This window comes from Mixophyes fleayi, chromosome 1, assembly GCF_038048845.1.
Source record: "Mixophyes fleayi isolate aMixFle1 chromosome 1, aMixFle1.hap1, whole genome shotgun sequence".
In the NCBI taxonomy this organism is placed as follows: Eukaryota; Metazoa; Chordata; class Amphibia; order Anura; family Limnodynastidae; genus Mixophyes; species Mixophyes fleayi.
Window position 1 is genome coordinate 93,721,889 of NC_134402.1, and position 19,306 is coordinate 93,741,194.

General features: G+C 37.8%; 1 protein-coding gene across 2 annotated transcripts in view; it reads left to right on the forward strand.

The window, feature by feature from the left end:
* Positions 1 to 19,306, forward strand: part of FSTL5 (follistatin like 5) — a 497,380-nt gene that overhangs the window by 415,873 nt on the left and 62,201 nt on the right. The window contains exon 11 of one of the 2 annotated variants that reach the window (XM_075198057.1): positions 15,435 to 15,461. The exons of the other annotated variant lie outside the window; for it this stretch is intronic. Within the exon in view, the coding sequence (XP_075054158.1) occupies positions 15,435 to 15,461 (27 nt within the window). The remainder of the gene's footprint in view (positions 1 to 15,434; positions 15,462 to 19,306) is intronic. 2 annotated transcript variants of the gene reach the window in all.

A 19,306-nucleotide genomic window follows, 5' to 3' on the forward strand; every position in this document is an offset into this window, starting at 1 on the left:
AGATATGACAGAACATATGATAGCACCTGTATTTTGGAACTAACTCATTTTGGACAAATTTACCTGCTGCCTTAAATTTCAACGATGAATCATTCCCTATCATAATTCGTGTAAGGTTTAATTTTGTCTATTAGCAAATCTGGAAATTCTAATGTAACGCTCCTATAGGTAGGTGTTGTTTGCATGTGTAGTGTAGATCGTACCTATTCTCTGGATACTTTTCTCTCGGTCACGGCATGGCAGTGAGACAGAGAACCCTGAGTCCCCAATACAAATAAAACACTAAATGTGTGAAGTGACGTCTAAATTATTATACAGCAACAATGCATCACTAAAATATTTCTTAACAAAGAAAGATTAGCAACAAGTAAAATTTAAATACAGCATTCACAGGCCTTAGCTAATAGAGGTGCCAGTCATGGTACCTTATAGTGCATATAACTTGGCTGTTACTATAGGCTACACTATCGGGCCTTAATTCAGAATAATAAAAGCAATAATAATATGTCTATATGTTAATACTGCTATAACTTAAACAATTTGATTATAACTATGCTTCACAGTACTCTGAGTATTTTTTAAGAACACATAAACAGTCTAAGAACAGTCTAAGAATACAGCAATGCAGTTCTAGTCTCTAATATCATAAAGAACATTTATTTCAAATAATATACCATAAACAAATGATATCACTGTCTATGAATCCCCTTTATTGAAGTCCATCCTCAGCAAAGCAAATTAGCATAGATGTTTTCACTGGCCAGACTTTTGTAAACATGCACATTAGAACCAGACAGGAGGCACTTTTATTATAATGGAGGCACACAATTATAATGGCAGTCTTGTAACTTCAGTACAACATTCAAAAATAGCAGTTACTGTCTCAGGTATTTACTGGAAGGATAGTTGAAGTACTTCACTTGTTAAGTAAATGTCTCTCTAAATCTAAACAATACAAAACCTTATGCGCTCACTGACTAAAGATATCTAATTAATAAACTGTATAGATATGTGGGATCTGGTAAATATACTTAGATCAAGGCTGGTTAGATGTAACAGTTTTTATTGATATTCCCTATAATGGTAATTAACAAGTGAATACCTGTAAATAAAACACACCCTATAGACAATGACACAATATTACTATATTATAAAACATTAAAATACACTGGTAAATATACATGTAATCCTGACATGTATATATTGTTTAAAAGAAGCTGGCTCAACAATAATTGGTGAACCAGATATAACCATGGAAGATTATATAGTAAAAACATGAACTGGCTGACAGATTGATAAAAAAGCGATCAAAGAATATATATGGCAGTCCCAGTATTTGAATAATTGGAGAGTTGTTTCAGATATACAGATGAGTGAACTGACAGTACATGTATCTGACTGGCTCCACATGGAAGTGATACCGATACTTGCGTTTTGCTGAGCAGTGTTCAGTATTAGATCAGTCCCAAAGTGTCTCGCTGCGTGTTTATAGGAATTGTCAGTGTTCAGATGTTAAATCGCTCACAATAGCGGGTGATCAGTCCCGCTATTGATAAGAATCTAGCTCGCATGTTTAAAATATAGGATAAACTGTGTAATTTGTGAGAATGCACAGTCAGCTTGATTACACAGACCTGTTTCCTGTTGTGTAGATAGCTGTCAACTCCAATTTGACTCACTGGTATAAGCCCTTGTCTTCAAGTCTTTACAAATACAGGGTTTTGGCTGGCAACATACATCAGCCCTCTGCAGCAGTCTATCTCTCATGTTTCCTCACAACAGCATAGCAGAAAAAAAACCTCTCTTTTCACAAAATGTCTCCTCAGACTTCCCTCACTCTGAGGCTCCTCCTCTCAACATTCTCTGTCACAAAACCCTGGAACTTTCCAGCAGTCTTACAGACTAGACTTTTTCTGGATCCTAGAGTCTCTCCTGTATCATGTTGTGAAACAGACCTGTTCCACTTAGTCCTAATGCCCCACAGTTTTTGGGTATCACACTAATAATCATAAACCAGCAAGATACAATAAGAAAAATGACACAGTAATTCCAGCATAGTATTTAAATAATATTTGCAACAAACAGGCCTAGAAAGTATAAACATACAGAATAACTGCTATAAATGGCCAAGATAAACTACAGAATTGCAAAATGTATAGAAAGCACAAATATAATAGCGTAATGGCAGGAAGACATAGCTCAGATGATTATATTACATTACCATCCATACTGTACATTAACACTGACATTTCCCTGCGAAGTGTACAGCAAGGCGTCTATGAACTGTCAAATGCCCAGACACATCCACCACCTTCAGACAGATCCCTGATGACAGACAGATTATTTTTATCCCTTTACCAGGAGATTGAGAAACTCTTAGTTGAGACAACTTTTATCTATTCTATAAACTGTGCACTAGAAAAAAAGTTTAATGATTTTAATAGTTTCATAATCAATGTGTCAGCACACAGTACTGACATATCTATGTAAGGTTTATTGTGTTTATATAACCTTTGTTTGGGACCCAGTGCTGGTATGATCAATGTGCATGTGTAGAATGATGTAGGCATAGTGCAGGAATTATTTGGTTGGCTGGGTAGCAATGTGAATATCACGGAATGTAGCCTAAAAACTGATAGGCTGCCTAAGGCCCCATTTGTTTTTAATCCATCTCTGACATTTGTATGGTTATAGTTAATAATAGATTAATTATTTTATGTTGGAAAATGTCAATAAATCCCAGTATCCCACTGTGGAAATGAAATCAATATTGCACAATGTATGTGTGTACTTTAGTATAATTAATCCAGTCTCTAGATAAATAAAAATGCTGTCCAATGTAAAATTCATTAAGTATTATACATAGAGGGGCATATTCAATTACAATTCTGGTCCGTGGGATCGTGCCGGAACGGGCCGCGAACTTAATCCACGTTACCGCAATGACGTGGATTTTCCGGAACCCTAATTGAATATGCCCCAGAGAGTCCAAACTCTGAAAGTCATTTACTGAATGCACCTGATGCACACTGCAACATGCATTAGTTTTGAGTTGCTCTGCATGGTCCCCACAGCACAGGGGCATGTCTACCCTGGACTCTCAGTAGGTGCACCCGCTATCTAGATGGAAAAATTTCATGAGGCGTGCCACATACATGTAAAACCTCTAACTCCTTTTATTATTCCCTTTTTAATAAAATAAACCTTTTCATTTTGACATAAAATACATCAAGGTTACTTTTATTACAAGGGGTAATTGAATCTGTTTGAAAGTTTTTATTCCATTGCTTAGAGAACACCTGCAATATGGAGGCCCAAAAGAAGTCTAATATGAGACTGTTAAGAGCGTTTTGTCGCTATCAGATAACGATTGTCGAATCTCGATTTGTATTTCCAACGCACAAATATTTATTCTCAAAAAGTAGCAGAATAATTCAAGCGAAATAATAATAAGTACAGCCGTTACTTATCGCAGGCGCTCTGGATCCAGTGAACAGTCATTCAGGTCTGAAGTCTGTGGTCAATGTGACTGAACACTACATGAGAGCTACTGCTTATATGCACCTATCTTCTTAGGACCCAGAAAGGCCAGGGTGAAGGATCACTTAATAACATCGCCATTCTAGTTTTGATAATAGGTGGGCTATCTGTCTGGTTTGCACTAGTCAGACTAGTTATTTTCATATGTTTGTTGACAATATGCTAGCATACAGAGAATGTAAGTATGTTTCGATATTTGCATATATCACTACACTTACTACAGCATTTATTGGAATGTAACCTTAAACTATGAATTGGATTCACCAACTGCAAAAAACATCCTAAGATTGATTCTAAAAGTTTTAAGTAATTCAGAAAGTGCATGCAGGTCCTGTGAAGGACACGTTTGTAAACTTGATAATTTTGTTCAGTATTTGAAGCCATTGCATGTGCTGTAATCACAATCTTTCTTCAGACCTTTTCTTTTTTATGGTCTGTGGCTCTTTTGCCAACTCATTTCACCTATACCTCTTCATTTTCCTTTTTCCTCGTTATTGACTCTTGAAATGTGCAGAACCTGCTTTCTACACAAACGCCATCGTTCCTATTACATTATTTCAGCTCTGCTAATTTTTCAATCACTCACCTCTGTCATTCAAAATTTCTTCAGATTGCCATTTTTTCTTTTTGTATTAAATCAAGTCAACTGTAAAATGGGAAAAACTGAAAATGTTTCTTTTTCCAAACTTTATTATTTAGTTTAATCCTCTCAGATCCATCACATTGCTTTTATCTTCTCTACTATTGCATTATGAACAATAATATTTACTAATAGTACTACACCACTACTTTGGCATTTCCAAAAAAATATATATTGCAATTTACTGTTGCAAAGACCTTAATTTTAATTGACATTGTTGAGAAAGTATTTGAAAACCCCCTGCATTTTCTGCTAAGTTAACCATTGAAGATATAACAAGTTGTACAATGTCAAAAAATATATGATTTGCAGTATCTACCATTTGATAGAAGGTACTATGGACATTTGTCATGCTTTATTCTTCTTGCCTATAGCTTTTTGGCTGTATTGTAATTGTGGTGGTAATGTTGTGCAGGGAGATGATAAAGGAAGCTTTCTTAAAAGGCAAAAACATGTACTTATTATGTATTAGTCATTATATAAAATGTATATAACAAAAAATTGAATCTCCGATGTGACTGAACCTAGTTATTTTTGAGACATGGTGATGCATATATATATATATATATATATATATATATATATATATATATATATATATTCCTAAAATATCACAAAAGAAGGGGCGCTTTCATGGTGTATTATCCAAGTTTAAAAGTTTTATTTCAAACAGTAAAAATGCACGTACCAGATGGTAAAAATATTCAGGCATAAATAGAATAACAGCTCAAATCTGATATCCATATACGAACGGCTCTATCTGCAGCAGCTCGAAATCAGAGAGTATCCATAGTCACCTCTACGCGTTTCATCCAATAGGACTTCATCAGGAGCCTATGGATACTCTCTGATTTCGAGCTGCTGCAGATAGAGCCGTTCGTATATGGATATCAGATTTGAGCTGTTATTCTATTTATGCCTGAATATTTTTACCATCTGGTACGTGCATTTTTACTGTTTGAAATAAAACTTTTAAACTTGGATAATACACCATGGAAGCGCCCCTTCTTTTGTGATATTTTAGGAGTGTTGGCTGTTCCCCTGTGGAGATCTGGAGATAGAAGGGAAGGACGCGCAGATGACATCCTGCTGGTGTTTGAAACATAGTGAAACGGAGACTGTTCACCAACAAGCACGATAAGAATTTATTGTCCATATTATTTGACTTGTGCGCACCGACTGCTTATATTATTGTCATATATATATATATATATATATATATATATATATATATATATATATTTATATATATATGTGTGTGTGTGTGTGTGTGTGTGTGTGTGTGTGTGTGAGAGAGATGCTCAGGCTCGGTTCTCTGAGAACCGAGCCCACCCGAACTTAGCAGATTTGGTACTTTTGCGCTCCCGCGGAATTATAAAAAAGCAAAATGTCATTGCCACGTTGTTGGATCTCTCGACTTTTGGATTCTTAAGTACCGCCCTCCATGGCGATCCAGTGCTATTTCACAGAGAGACACAGAAGTGGTAGCACGGTTCTTGGCAGTCTCTAGTGCAGTTGGGCAGTGTCATAGTTAGAAAAGAAAGAGGAGTGGTAGCAGTGTTCTTCAAAATCTCCAATGACATTCTACTGAGTTATAGCCACACAGAAACAGGAGAGCTCCATTGCTAATTCTGAAATAGAAATAATAGGGCTTTCAGTCTTGTTCTAAATCTGCAGTCACATTGTACTGTGTGATATAGCTAACATTCAAACAGGAGAGTTCCATTGCTCCATTGCTAATTGTCATTGCTGAAATAGAAACAATAGGGCTGGCAGTGTTCTTCAAAGTCTGCAGTCACTTTTTACTGTGTTATCAAAATGGCTTTACAGCAGTACACAGAAGACCAGGAGCACCAAGCAGCTGCTGGCACCAGTCATGATGATAGTAATCCCTCTATGTCATCTGCTAAAGCTTATGTTAAAGTGCATAGTGTTTTTAAGTCAGGGAAACAAAATTGTAGAAAAACACCTTTTATGTTGGTAAAGAAAGAAAACCTGTAATCCAGGCAAATTTATCTGCAGAAAAAAATAAAATTGCCAACATGCCATTCTGCACACACAGTGGCAAAAAAAGAATGAGGTCTTTGCCTTTCTCTATGAGTGCTAGTTCTGCAACTGTCACTGAGGCTTCTTCTTGTAAGGTCAATCATGACGAAGCAAGGCCTTGTCATTCTGACTCCAAAAGTGGTGTCCAAATACTTTTACGTGTAAAAGCCGAGCAGAGAAAGACAGTGAGGCATTAGAGGAAAATGTATGTTCAGATTCAGAAATGACACAAATCCCTGAAGAGAGTCTATCCATGAGTGCTATGTGTAAGCCTGACCTTTCTGTGAGCGTACCCATAAAGAAGGCCCCTTTCAGCATTTCTGCAGATGCGTGCATGAGCAGCCCAAATGTAGCCGGTGATACACAAATTGAGGATGCCACTTTGGAATTGCAACAAAATGAGGGGGATATTTGTGTAGCTGACAAGGGCGCTAATGAGGATGTTGATGAGGATGATGTTGTTTGTGTGAGTCACACACCAATGGAAGTAGTTCTTGCACATGATAAGAAGAAGGCCACTGTCATGCCTGGGCATAAGACTAAAAAATCCACCTCTTATGTGTGTAATATATTTCTACCCAAATCCTGAAAACAGTTGTCCAGCCATTTGTACCTTTTCTAAAGCCACAGTCAGTAGAGGTAGGAACCTTTACCTCATCCATGTTATGCCATTTGAAGCAAGTTAATGGCAAGCTGTTGGGAAAATCGAAAAATGTATGCTAAAAAATAACAACAAGCAGTCAAGCATCAGTTAGGTCGCTTCTTTCAGCTAGATCCCTACACTTGCAATCTACACCCACAGCACCTTCCTCATCAATATCCTCAGTAGCGATCGGCGTTAGTCCTGCATTCAAGTTGCTAAGGCTAGATGACTCCTCCACTATCCTGGATACCTCAGAAGAATTCTTGAGTGATAGTCCCACTGCTGCTGTTGCTGAGGGTGGATCTTCATCCCAGAGGCAGACCAAGAAGAAAACTACTAGTAGATTACAGCAATTGACTGTTAAACAATCTTTTGCAAGAGGAAGCAAGTATGTAAGCTGTCACCCAGTCACAAAGCGGATCACAGACGCCATGGCGACTATGCTAGTATTTAATCTGCGTCCAATATCTACTATTAATGCAGCTGGTTTTAGACAGTTACTTGAGGTCTTGTGTTCCCGTTACCAAATTCCATCTCAACACCATTTTACTATAAAAGCTATTTCTTACCTCTACCAGAAGGTTCGTAAAAATGTAATTATTGGGCTACAAAATATCATTCTACCCACTGTATACTTAACCACAAATATGTGGACAAGCGGAACTGGGCAAACTAAAGATTATAAGACTCGGACAGCCCACTGGGTTGGTGATTCGCCTTCACCAGCAGGGACAGCAGCAGCATGTACCCAAGAAAATCACATTTTTCAGAAAGAGGCTACTCTGTGTATCACCGACTTCACTAAGAGGCATACAGCTGACAATCTGTTACAAAAACTAAGGGATGTCATTGCAACAAGGCTAATCCCGCTTGAACTCTTCTCAGGATATGTCATTTCTGATAATGCCACCAATAATGTGAGGGCATTACAGCTGGGTGAATTTGATCACATTCCCTGTTTTGCTCACACAATAAACTTGGTGGTGCAGAGCTTTTTAAAAAATGACAGGGACGTGAAGGAGATGCTGTATATGGCCCTTAAAATATCTGGACATTTCCGGCATTTGGCAACAGTATGTAGGAGATTGCAGCAGCTACAAGAGCAATTTAATTTGCCCTGCCACCATTTGAAGCAAGAGGTGGTAACAAGGTGGAATTCCACCATGTATATGCTGAGGATGGAGGAACAGCTAAAAGCCATCCACGCTTATGCCACAAGCCATGACATTGGGAAAGAAGGTGGGATGAATTTTACTCAAGCGCAGTGGAGCATACTTTCCGTGTTGTGCAAGGTGCTGAAACCATTCTAAGTAGTCACCTGTGAAGTGAGTTCAGACACTGCTAGCTTGAGCCAAGCGATTCTCTTAATTAGACTTTTGGAAAAGCAGCTTGAGAAACTGAAGGAGGAGATTAAACAAAGCAATTACGCTAAGTGCCAAGATACAAGAGTTATCAAAATAATGAAATTGGATCACTACATTTTTGCGACTGTGCTTGATCCTAGGTTTAAGCGCTCTATCTACTCTTTGTTTCTAACTGACCCAGATTTGAAGAGATGCAAGGAACAACATGACAGCTCAAGTGTTACGTGACACAATGGCGTCTCCTCTTTCAGTTTCTCAGTCAACTGCTGCTAGGAAAAAGTAACCTTACCAAGAGACCCAGGAATGATGCAGTTGACTCAGCACAACATTTTGACATCTGGTCTGGTCTAAAAGAATTGACCAAAAGTGTGACACCTCTGCCGTAACACCACCTGATCCTACTATCAACATCCAAAGGATGGTGGAGGATTATTTTAATGACAGCATAGAAATAGACACATCAGACAGGCCCTTTACATACTGGAAAGAAAAAAATTTGGAGAACCATGCACCAACTCGCTTTCTACTGCCTAAGCTGCCCACTCTCCAGTGTGTACTCGGAAAGAGTTTTCAGCACAGCTGGTAACCTTGTCAGTGATCGGTGTAGGAGGCTACTTCCTCAAAATGTGGAAAAGATAATGTTCATAAAAATGAACTACAATTTCCACGAGGAAGGCCTTTCCCACCAATTACATCAAAATACAGAGACTTCTGTAATGTTGGATTCCAATTTTTTTGAATTGGGGCTGATTCAAAGCTCAGTGATGACCTTGCTTTTTGCTGTGAATTTCAATGGCTCTTTTTAGTGCATTGTCTGGAACAAGATCCGATATACTGATGTAAGAGTGATCACAGCCAATTTTTGGACACCTGGCGGATTTACCCTTCTGAAGTTTGTTTAAAATCATCCTTTCAATTGCTTCTCTCTAGTACGTGTGACCACATATTTTGCTTTTCACTGGGTTCACCATCTCCAACCTGCCAGGGCACCCTGGTTTGGTCTTGGTCTGATAAATGCACACATCCCGGGGGAAGGTCAGCACTCATTGCCATGTATTAGCTGTAGAATTACCACAGTTATCCAAGGAATGGGTGAAGCAATCAAATGAACCATAACTGATATCATGAGCCATTCTCAGTTTTACTGTACCGGCCGTGTGCTCAGGGTGACGGCAATCTCCTCGTCTTCATTTTCCAAAGCTTAGTCTGCAGGGGCCGTTGACACATCCATTTCTTTTCTGAGGTCTCTTAGCTGCTCTTTAAACAGGACATATTTATCGTCCTGCCTCACGGCCTCCTCTGTATTATTCTTCTGAAGCGCAGTGTATCTCTCATGTACAGGCTCTCTTAAATCCGAGATCTCATCCGGTGGGTCACGTTTTAACTTAAGTACGGTCTCCTCAGCTGCATCTATATATTGGTTTAAATCTCTGTTAAATGCACCGTATTCCAACATGACAGATTCCATGCTGTCCACATATTCTGTGTCACAGTTTGTCTGATGCAGATCTAATGTCACTCCAGTTGTAATATCCATTCCTGTGTTTACGTAAGTTTGGCAGTTCTTCAGGGATGAGAGGAAGGTATTCCACAGAGGAGAAGGAGATTAAAGATGCAGCAGGAGCAGACATGGTTTAATAATGTAGAGTTCATTGACACAACTGTTAGGCTTAATCAAGAAGTTAATTCCGGTCCAGCACCAAAACCAAAATCTCTGGGGTCAGTGAGCATCTTTAATATACACATATAAATGTGAATATATATATATATATATATATATATATATATATATATATATATATATATATATATGAAATGTGCAAAGTTTTGGTTTTGGTGTTGGATCTGGCTTTCCTTCAAATTTTGAAAAATAGTAAGGAAATGTGATTTTGAGTTGTTTTTGCTCCATTATTATTATTTATAGCATTAACATTTCCATTCATTTCCAGTCTATTTTTTTATGATCTCTTCACAACTGTCCCCATTTTCACCAATTTTGACCAAAGTCTACAGTGAGCTGACTAGCTAAAATTCGTGACAAAGCAGTGGCACAAATATATGGCACAAATACATGGCAGTTTAATAAAAGATAAACTCCCGAGACTATGAGACAAAATAGATGATCTGGCAGCCATGCAAAAAAGCACTTTACAGATCATAAGTACCGTCATTAATCTTCCGAGCTGCTATTCAGGAAAGAAGGAACATGCATTATGTCTTTTAGAAATTAACTGGTCATTAAGACCTTTAAGACTCTGCAACTGTCACTCTTTGGCATTCAGCACTTACTCTTTGATGCAGCTAAATCTATTTTATACATGGAAAGAAAAAAAAGATTGTGACCAATAAAAGATTACTCTGACAAAGAAATTCATTGTTAAAAAAACAGCTTTGCTTTATAAAAGTTGTATAAGGTGTTTTGTTTCTCAAGTGAAGAAACTACATTTATCAAATAACAAGGTGACTTGTGGAATGAGAGCTTAAATTCTCACAGGATGTTTTCTTCATTGACAACATCATAGACCAAGTTCGGTCTGCAAAACCTGATCTGTTAAAGACTGAAGATGTGGTAGTATACATTGAATTAGTAATGACGCATGAAAAACTGCTTTTTCTCAATTTCTTAATTGTAAATTTGCTTCACAGAGGATCCAAGAAAGAAGAAGGGGATTACTTTTATGATAAATCTCTTCTCTCTGATCTGCTTCATAATCAAGAAAGAACGTAACACCCGTCATAGACACTTATGCTTCAGAAACAGGCAGTGATCATTGGATGGACAGTGGTATAATTAATACAGTTAGACGTTGATAAAACTAAATAGATGAAGTTGGACTGCACCCTTAATATAAAATTAAAAGACTATGCACACTAGTAAAGATTTAGAGAAACAGAAAGATACCCAATTGTAATTTGATGGTGCTATATAAATAAATTTAGATGATGATCGACGAAGGTGGAGTGCACCCAGAAAACCCTACAAAAACTAGGCATACAATAAATTTGAAATGTAACAGAGCATCCATCATAGACACTTATGCTACAGAAAATGTAGGGTTCATTGGATAAACAGTGGTACAATTAATACATTAGACATTGATAAATCTAAATATACAAAGGTGGCCTGCACCTTCATCTGTTTATTTACTATGCCCTTATTGATGGGCAGAGTATACATCAGTAGCCAAGAGTAGAGTTTTCAAACACTTTGTTTTACTATGAGTGCTTTTTATGGTATGAGTAAGCTAGATCTGGCTGAATAGAAATTAGTATGTACCATAATGCTGCCCTTGTGAATCAAACAAGGGAAATCGTCACTTGTATATATTTGCAAGTATAGTAAATATGCCATGTATATCAATATGGAATATATATAAATATGGAATATATAAATAATGCATATATGTTATATTAGTAAAGTATAAAATATGTTATATTAGTGAAGTATAAAAAATATGTAATATATGTAAACCAGACATTTCATATTGGGCAATAGTTGACCTCCTCACACAAGTAACTCACATTGATGCAGATTTGGTTGCCAAACATCTGTCTTGACAAGACAATGCAACTGAATTTGAAAGTCCACTTTCTTATACATTTAAAGACAGAATTTCACATATTGGTCACCCAACCAGCAGACAGTTGGCAGTTGGCAGCACTAGTAACATGCTAAAAACAGTCCGGCATCCTGCCCTCTTCATTGGTGAAATGGTGGGGGTGGGGCTAAATGAGATGTTCTGGCCCCGCCCCCTGTTGTGAAAGGTTGATATTGGTAAAGTTTGATAGGGGCAGGACCTAAAAGTGCAATTTTCCTGGTCACGCCCCCATGATGGAGGCCCCTCCCAGAGATCATGATACCAAAGTTGGCAAGTATGACCTAGGACAGTGGATTCCAAAATTTTCAGTTCAAGGCACCCTTAGGGTCTCCAAAAAATTTTCAAGGCACCCCTAGGCCAAAATTATTACCAAGTAGTACACCGCCTTGCTTACCACAGGTCCTGGCCGAGGCACCCCTGTGAGATCGCTGAGGCACCCCATGGAGCCTAGGTGCAGAGTTTGGGAACCACTGACTTAGGCTATAATGTAGATTTAAATAATACAAATTTAAAAGTAATGTATCCATTTACTATATGCTTAATAAGCATAATCTTGCTTTAAAAATTCATGCCTATTGCAGTGACCACCTTTACCAGTTGTGGGTTTTTTTGCATTTTTTTAGCAAGGAATTTATTGTGTGTTGAATACTATGATACTATGAATGTATAAATGACATTCGTTTACTAAAGTAAAGAGCAAATCTTTGGAACTTTAGAGAACTGATTATGGCATGACATACCCAAAGTAGTAGAGTAGATTAAAGGTTTCACTTTATGACCATATTACATTTCTAAGACAGTAATAGCAGTAGTATTATTAATAATAATAATAATAATAATAATAATAATACAAAATTTTGTAATAAATAAATATACATATACTTTTTTCAAATATTAATTAAATGTATTCAATTAGCCAATCAAAGAAACTCACATTTCAAAGGAAAGGGCAGTTATGAGCTGACATTACAGGCCTCTTCTTTCTTTATCTCCACCAGACATTACACTTCCCCATTTTTGTTTAATAAGCCAATTCTGCAAATGGTGGAGGACATATGTGTTACATCACACGGGCCAACTTTAAATATTTGAGATACGTTAGATCCAGGGAACGGAGAAGAGGCATGGTGGGAAGGTCAGTAGGGGGCCGAGGCGCTGTCAATTGCATCATTTTGCTCACAACCCCGCAACAAAATTGTTATTTTGTCACAGGGGGTGGTGCAAAAATGATGCAGTTCACTTCGAATCGCGGCATTGAGGGGTTTTATCCTGCCCATTTCACTGGGAAATAAACAGGATGCGGGAGAATTGCCTGCTCTTCTGGGAGTCAGAGAGACCTACCCAGAATTTGAGAGTCTGCATTACATTGTGAATTGATGAGAAGACCAGTAAGGATATTACATTTCAGTGTCCGTGATGGACATTTCATTTATATATCAGTGAGCTTAGTGCTCCAGACCCTCTTTTTTGCCCTTTGCTTTTTTGCCAGCTGGTTTGTTAACTAGCTGACAATAAAATAAGGTTGGGTCAGCTCATGTGTCTGAGCCTTCTAGAAATTCCATGTACTGTCCAAGTTTGTGTTGGATATTAGTATGATCTGCTGGGAAGTTTTACAATGGTTACTTTATGCTCTAAAAATACTTAATTGTATATTAAAACCCTCAAATTGTGATTGTTGCACCATTGTGTCCTGCATTTTTGTATGCTACATGGGAATCTAATAATGGACAGTGAAGCGGGGCTAAAACAATATTCTTATAAAATGCTCATCTGCTGTCTATGTCTGCCACCGCTTTCTGGAACATCATTCATTTGCATTTACAAAAATATATTATTACTATATAAATATACTTTAAAATATAAAAACCTTTAAATCTGTCTTCTGACATTTAATGCATATATAATTATTTTGTTTAGCATACGGCTGTGTTTTGGATTATTTTAATCACACTGTAATTACACCATAATAATAATAATAATAATAATAATAATAATAATAATAATCCTTACCACAGAGAAAAATCTTGGACATATATAGAATTTCTGTCTCACTTGTTTACATCAATTCTCTTGTCCCTGCTCCAGAAGAATCTAAAATTTGACTGGAAGTGAAATTAAAGCAGTTCTAGCTGAAGACTTATGATGAATGTAATCATAGTTTATAAAAAATATTATTTCTTAATTATGATTTTTTTTCTATTTAAATTATTACAGATTTACCTTTGCAAGTAAATATAATGTAATTTCTTTAGATTATATATATTTCTTCTAAGTAATACCTTTTTAGAATGGAAGAACATTAATTTATTGCGATTTGTCATTTATCATGTTTTGAAATGATTCAAGGAAGCAGTTGCTGAAATTCAATGCAAAACATGTTAGCAGCTCTTGTGCAATTATGTAATTAAAGCTTTCTGCCAAGAGGAGTTTTACATCCTAAGGACAAGGACATTACAATTATCCCTTACTAACCACTGATGATCATAATGTCATTAAAGTGGAACTAAAAAGAACGAAAATAATACATCATATTAAAAGTCTAAGTACGCAGCATATAGTCATTTGTTTAAAAGTTGTATATGAGACTTTTAAGCTGACAACCAGGGCAATCTTTTCCATTGGGCACGATGTGCAGCTGCCCAGGGGCCCCACGGGCAAGGGGGCCCCATAGGTACGGCTCTTAATGAGAATAAATAATCCTGCAAAAGAAAAAAACCTGCAAAAAAAACCTACAAGGGTCACTGAGCAAGTACATCTATCTATCTCTATCTCTATATATCTATATCTATATCTGTATCTGTATACAGCTATATATCTATATCTATATCTATATCTATATCTAGGGGCCCCGGTGCACTGCTTTGCCCGGGGGCCCATAATGTTGTTAAGATGGCCCTGCTGACAACAAATGTACCCTATCAGTATCTGACTGGGGGGCGACATACTGATCTACTTCACAGTTGGTGGTACTGTCCGGTATTTATGAATTAAGAAAATATAACAATAAAGAAGTGCTCTAATCTTTTAATCTTTTGTCTATTTTTTCCATGATATACAGTATGTTTATGTAGCAAACATTATACCCGAAGGAATTTGAGGCATGTTACCTGTTACCCTTGTAATACCTAGAGATGCAGTTTATCAAATAACTTTTCTGTAGACATCTGCAGACAACACAAACAACACAAACATGCTTTACTGATATCAAGGTAGATTATCTACTAATCCAGGTCAGTAGCTTGTGATGTGAAATGGACCTTAGACACACTAAATTTTAACTTTTTGCCACATGTACAATATATCAGAAAGCATTTTAGGATTAGTATCACTTTAATCAAGATTATACTGAACAAATTGTGTATTAAATTATATCTACTGTTAATAAAAATTACGTGAAATCTGGTTATATTTACACTATCCTTAAAAATATCTGTAAATATATTTATCTGTAAGGCATTGATCTGTCATCTCATGTAAATGTCCTATTATAGTATAAGATAGTTGTATATAATATCTAAACAATCATTCATTTTACACATTCACCTTTCATCTCTTTCTTTTGCTTGTTTTTTGTGTTTTGTTTTCTTTCCAACATGCTGCAGTTTCCAATATATTGTGGCGCAAAGAAGGTATTCATACAGTAGTTTTTCAATATTATCATATTTTTAAAGAATTATATTTACCATTGATCATTGTGTTAATTTGACACTGATTTAGCAATCTTATTTCAAAATATTTATTTTGCAAATGGCTAACCCATACTTGCCTACTCTCCCAGACCCTGTAAAATGCCTAAATTCACGGCATTGAATAGCGGGGGGTGGGACTTAATCATGTCATTAAGCCCCAACCCCCCTGCTTTTCAATACCTTGAATTTCTGTATTTTATGCTAGGGGCAGGACTATAGTGACATAATGATGTCGTCACACCCCCTTCTACCCTCTGTCACATGATCTGTACTCCAAACTCCCAGAGTACAGATTTAAAAAGTAGGCAAGTATGGGCTAATCATAAGAAGTAAGTATGTTTATCATATAGCAGTCATGATATAGTGTCTTTTATTAGTGTGCTTGTGTTACACACAACCATGAAGGCCTACTACAGAAGCTACATCTACCTCGTTTTATGTTGCTTCCTTACTAGTAAACAAACAGGGCCATCCTCTAAACTCATTTAATTTTTGAAGTTGTGAAGTAAAGTTCTGTGTTTAACTTTATCTTTATGTATTAATTATAAGTTCAGCCCCTATATGATGTTTCAGTTTGAAAGTTGAGCTCAATAAAGATGAACCTTTTTCTACACACCTTATGGTGATTTTAGTCAGTGTTAATTTCTACTGTATAGTACATGTGTCTAATAAACAAGGAAAAGATTTTCCAAGTTTTTAGAAGGCATTTTTTAATAATAAATTGTTTAAAGTTTTAGCTTTTCTCTTACACTTTTATCCTCTCTCACCCTTATCATACACATCAAGGGGAATGGAAACTGTATACAGACACATCCATCCAGTGTCGGACTGGGGCATGAAGGGCCCACCGGGGGACTGCAACGCTAGGGGCCCACCAGAAGGGGGTGTGGCCAGCCATCATAGAGGCGTAACCAAACACTAGAGGGGGGAGTGGTCAGCCCATGAAGGACAGCTAGCACCATAGTGTAGTATGTACAGAATGCAGTGTGTGTATAATGAGTACACAGTGTTGACCTGTCCCTTAGATTGGGCAGAACAGTCACCAAAAATCAGGATTGTCCCACTATACCAGGCTTGGCTAACCTGTGGCACTCCCGGTGTTGTGAAATGACAAGCCCCAGCATGCTTTGCCAATATATAGCAGCTTAATGCTGTAAGGGTATGCTGGGACTTGTAGTTTTACAGCACCTGGAGTACCACAGGTTAGCCAAGCCTGCACTAGACTCAGAACATTTGACAGACTGTCCTACCTGTTCTTGTCACTTTTACCACCTGTAGCTGCTCGTTTCTTTAATTGCGGCTTGTCTGGATCCTGGAATGTTGAGGGCCCTATTTGAAAAAAATAATGGGTACATTTAGAAACGCCAACCATCCCTGCCATTAAATCAACAGCACCCACATTTAATAATTAGGCCTCTCTCCAGCCTCAACATTAAAGTATTCGTGCTCACATTTGATAAATAGATCTATTTCCCTCCAACCAACCCCAACATGTTCTCTGTGCAGCCCCCCCCACTATAGTTTAGCATAGGCAGCCCCACTCACTATAGTTTAGCATAGTTATCCCCCCTATAGTTTAGTATAGATAGGAAGCCCCCCTATGCCAAATAGTAGTGCCCCCTTACAACATTATGCCACACAGGAGTGCCCCAAACAACGTTATGCTACACAGTTGTGTCCCCAAACAATGTTGTGCCCCAATGTTATGCCACACAGTAATAACCAAAATTCAGATATGCCATGCTATTGTGTCCCCAATTGATATTATGCCCACAGTAGTGCCCCCCAAATCACATATTCCATATGCAATAGTGCCCCCAATTAATGTATGCCATGCAATAATGCTCTTAAATCACACACACACTTTATATATATATATATATATATATATATATATATATACACACACATATATATACATATACATACATACACACACCATATATGTATATATACATGTGTGTATATATATATATATATATATATATATGTATATATACATATATATATATACACACAAACATGCATATATACATATATGGTGTGTGTATGTATGTATACATAGTGGTAGCACAAACAATATAAACAAGTGGTTTAAAGTCTACTTACCCATATGTTAAATGCTGCAGCCTCTCTGCTTCTTCTCCCTTCAGCGGTGGCAGGAACATCATCACAGGAGGAGGGGGCAGGTCACATGATTTCAGCTGCGATCGTATTTGAAAGATGACTGGCTGTCACTGACAGCCAGTCATCTGCAGCAGCGGGGACTGCAGAGAGGACTGCGGGCACCCTGGATGATGTCAACGGGCCTCCAGGTAAGCTCTGCCCACTACTAAAAGGGAGTGTGGTCGTAAGGTAGCGGGGCCTACCGGTGGTTTTACCGGTAGCCCGCTGGGCCAGTCCGACACTGCATCCATCGGTCTGCACAGTTGTTTTCCATCTAATCAGATACTTTTTGGTGCATGTGTAGTCAAGGAAAGACCAATTCAAAATCAATCATTAAAAATAATTGGACTACTGAATAGAGTCTCCAGTCTGGATATTCTTGGCTACTTGGCATTGCTATCAGTGATCATCTGTCAATAGTGGTGGTTGTGTGTTTATTCACATATGCTGCTGATCATATCGAACTGGACACAAATCGCTGTTTCGAAATATTGAACTTTTATTATTTAGATACACAGATATATATATATATATATATATATATATATATATATATGTATGTATATATTGTAACAAAAGAAGGCATTTAGCTGGCAATATGCAGAGAAAGCAGGGAAGTAGAGCAAAACATTTGTGCAGTAATGCACCTAGATTGAATGTAAAGACCTATGTATGAAAAGCAATAGTTTAAATTTGGTTTAACTTACATGACTTGAAATCCTTCCTCTCAGCAAACAGACAGGGTGTGTCTGTTTGAATTACAGAGCCAGTGATGGGCGTTTCCTTTTAAAGAGAAGGTGGGTGTGTCACCTGTCCATCAAGCTAAGGCTGGGGGAGGAGTATCAGGTATAAAAGCTTGTTTATATCATTTGTGCACTGAGATCAATGCTGGGTAAGCTGGCTGGTCTTGAAAGAGCTGAGCTATGTCCAGCTAGCATTTAGGGTCTCCAAGTATTGCTGTGAAATCTGTACGTCGTCAAAACATTTACCATCCTGACAATAAAACTACATAAAAAGGAAGAAGTTGTTCGCGTGTGCTTCAGCAGTAGCGGGCTCTTGCCTCAAGTGGTGTCAGGAGTGGGGTACTCCGGGAAGCAAGTTTCCACTACCCAACCCGCGCAGACGTCAACATGGAGGAAGTACTGAGAACCCTCGTGAATGTGGCCGCTGCGCAGCAACAGCAGCAAGCTCAGATGCTACGAGTTGCCGAGGCACATGTGGAAAACACAAGGCTTAAGAGAAGACTTAAGCCAGATGAGACATGACAGAAATGAACCACTTGGTCCTGTTCTCCAGAAAATGTCGCCAGGTGATGACATAGAAGCATATCTGGTGTCCTTTGAGAGACTTGCAAAAAGGGCAAAATGGCCTCCTAAAGATTGGGCTGAGGCTGGCGCCATATCTGACTGGTGAAGCTCAGCGAGCTTATATGGATCTAGATGAGGAACGGGCCTCTGACTATCTGTGCCTAAAGTCTGAGATATTGGCTCGCATTGGAGTTTCCGGGCCAGGCCGAGCCCAGCGCTATCACCAATGGCGCTATGTTAAAGAAAAACCGGTCAGAGCGCAAGTGGCTGAGCTTTCTAAAATTTTAAAGAAATGGCTGCAGCCTGAGGAGA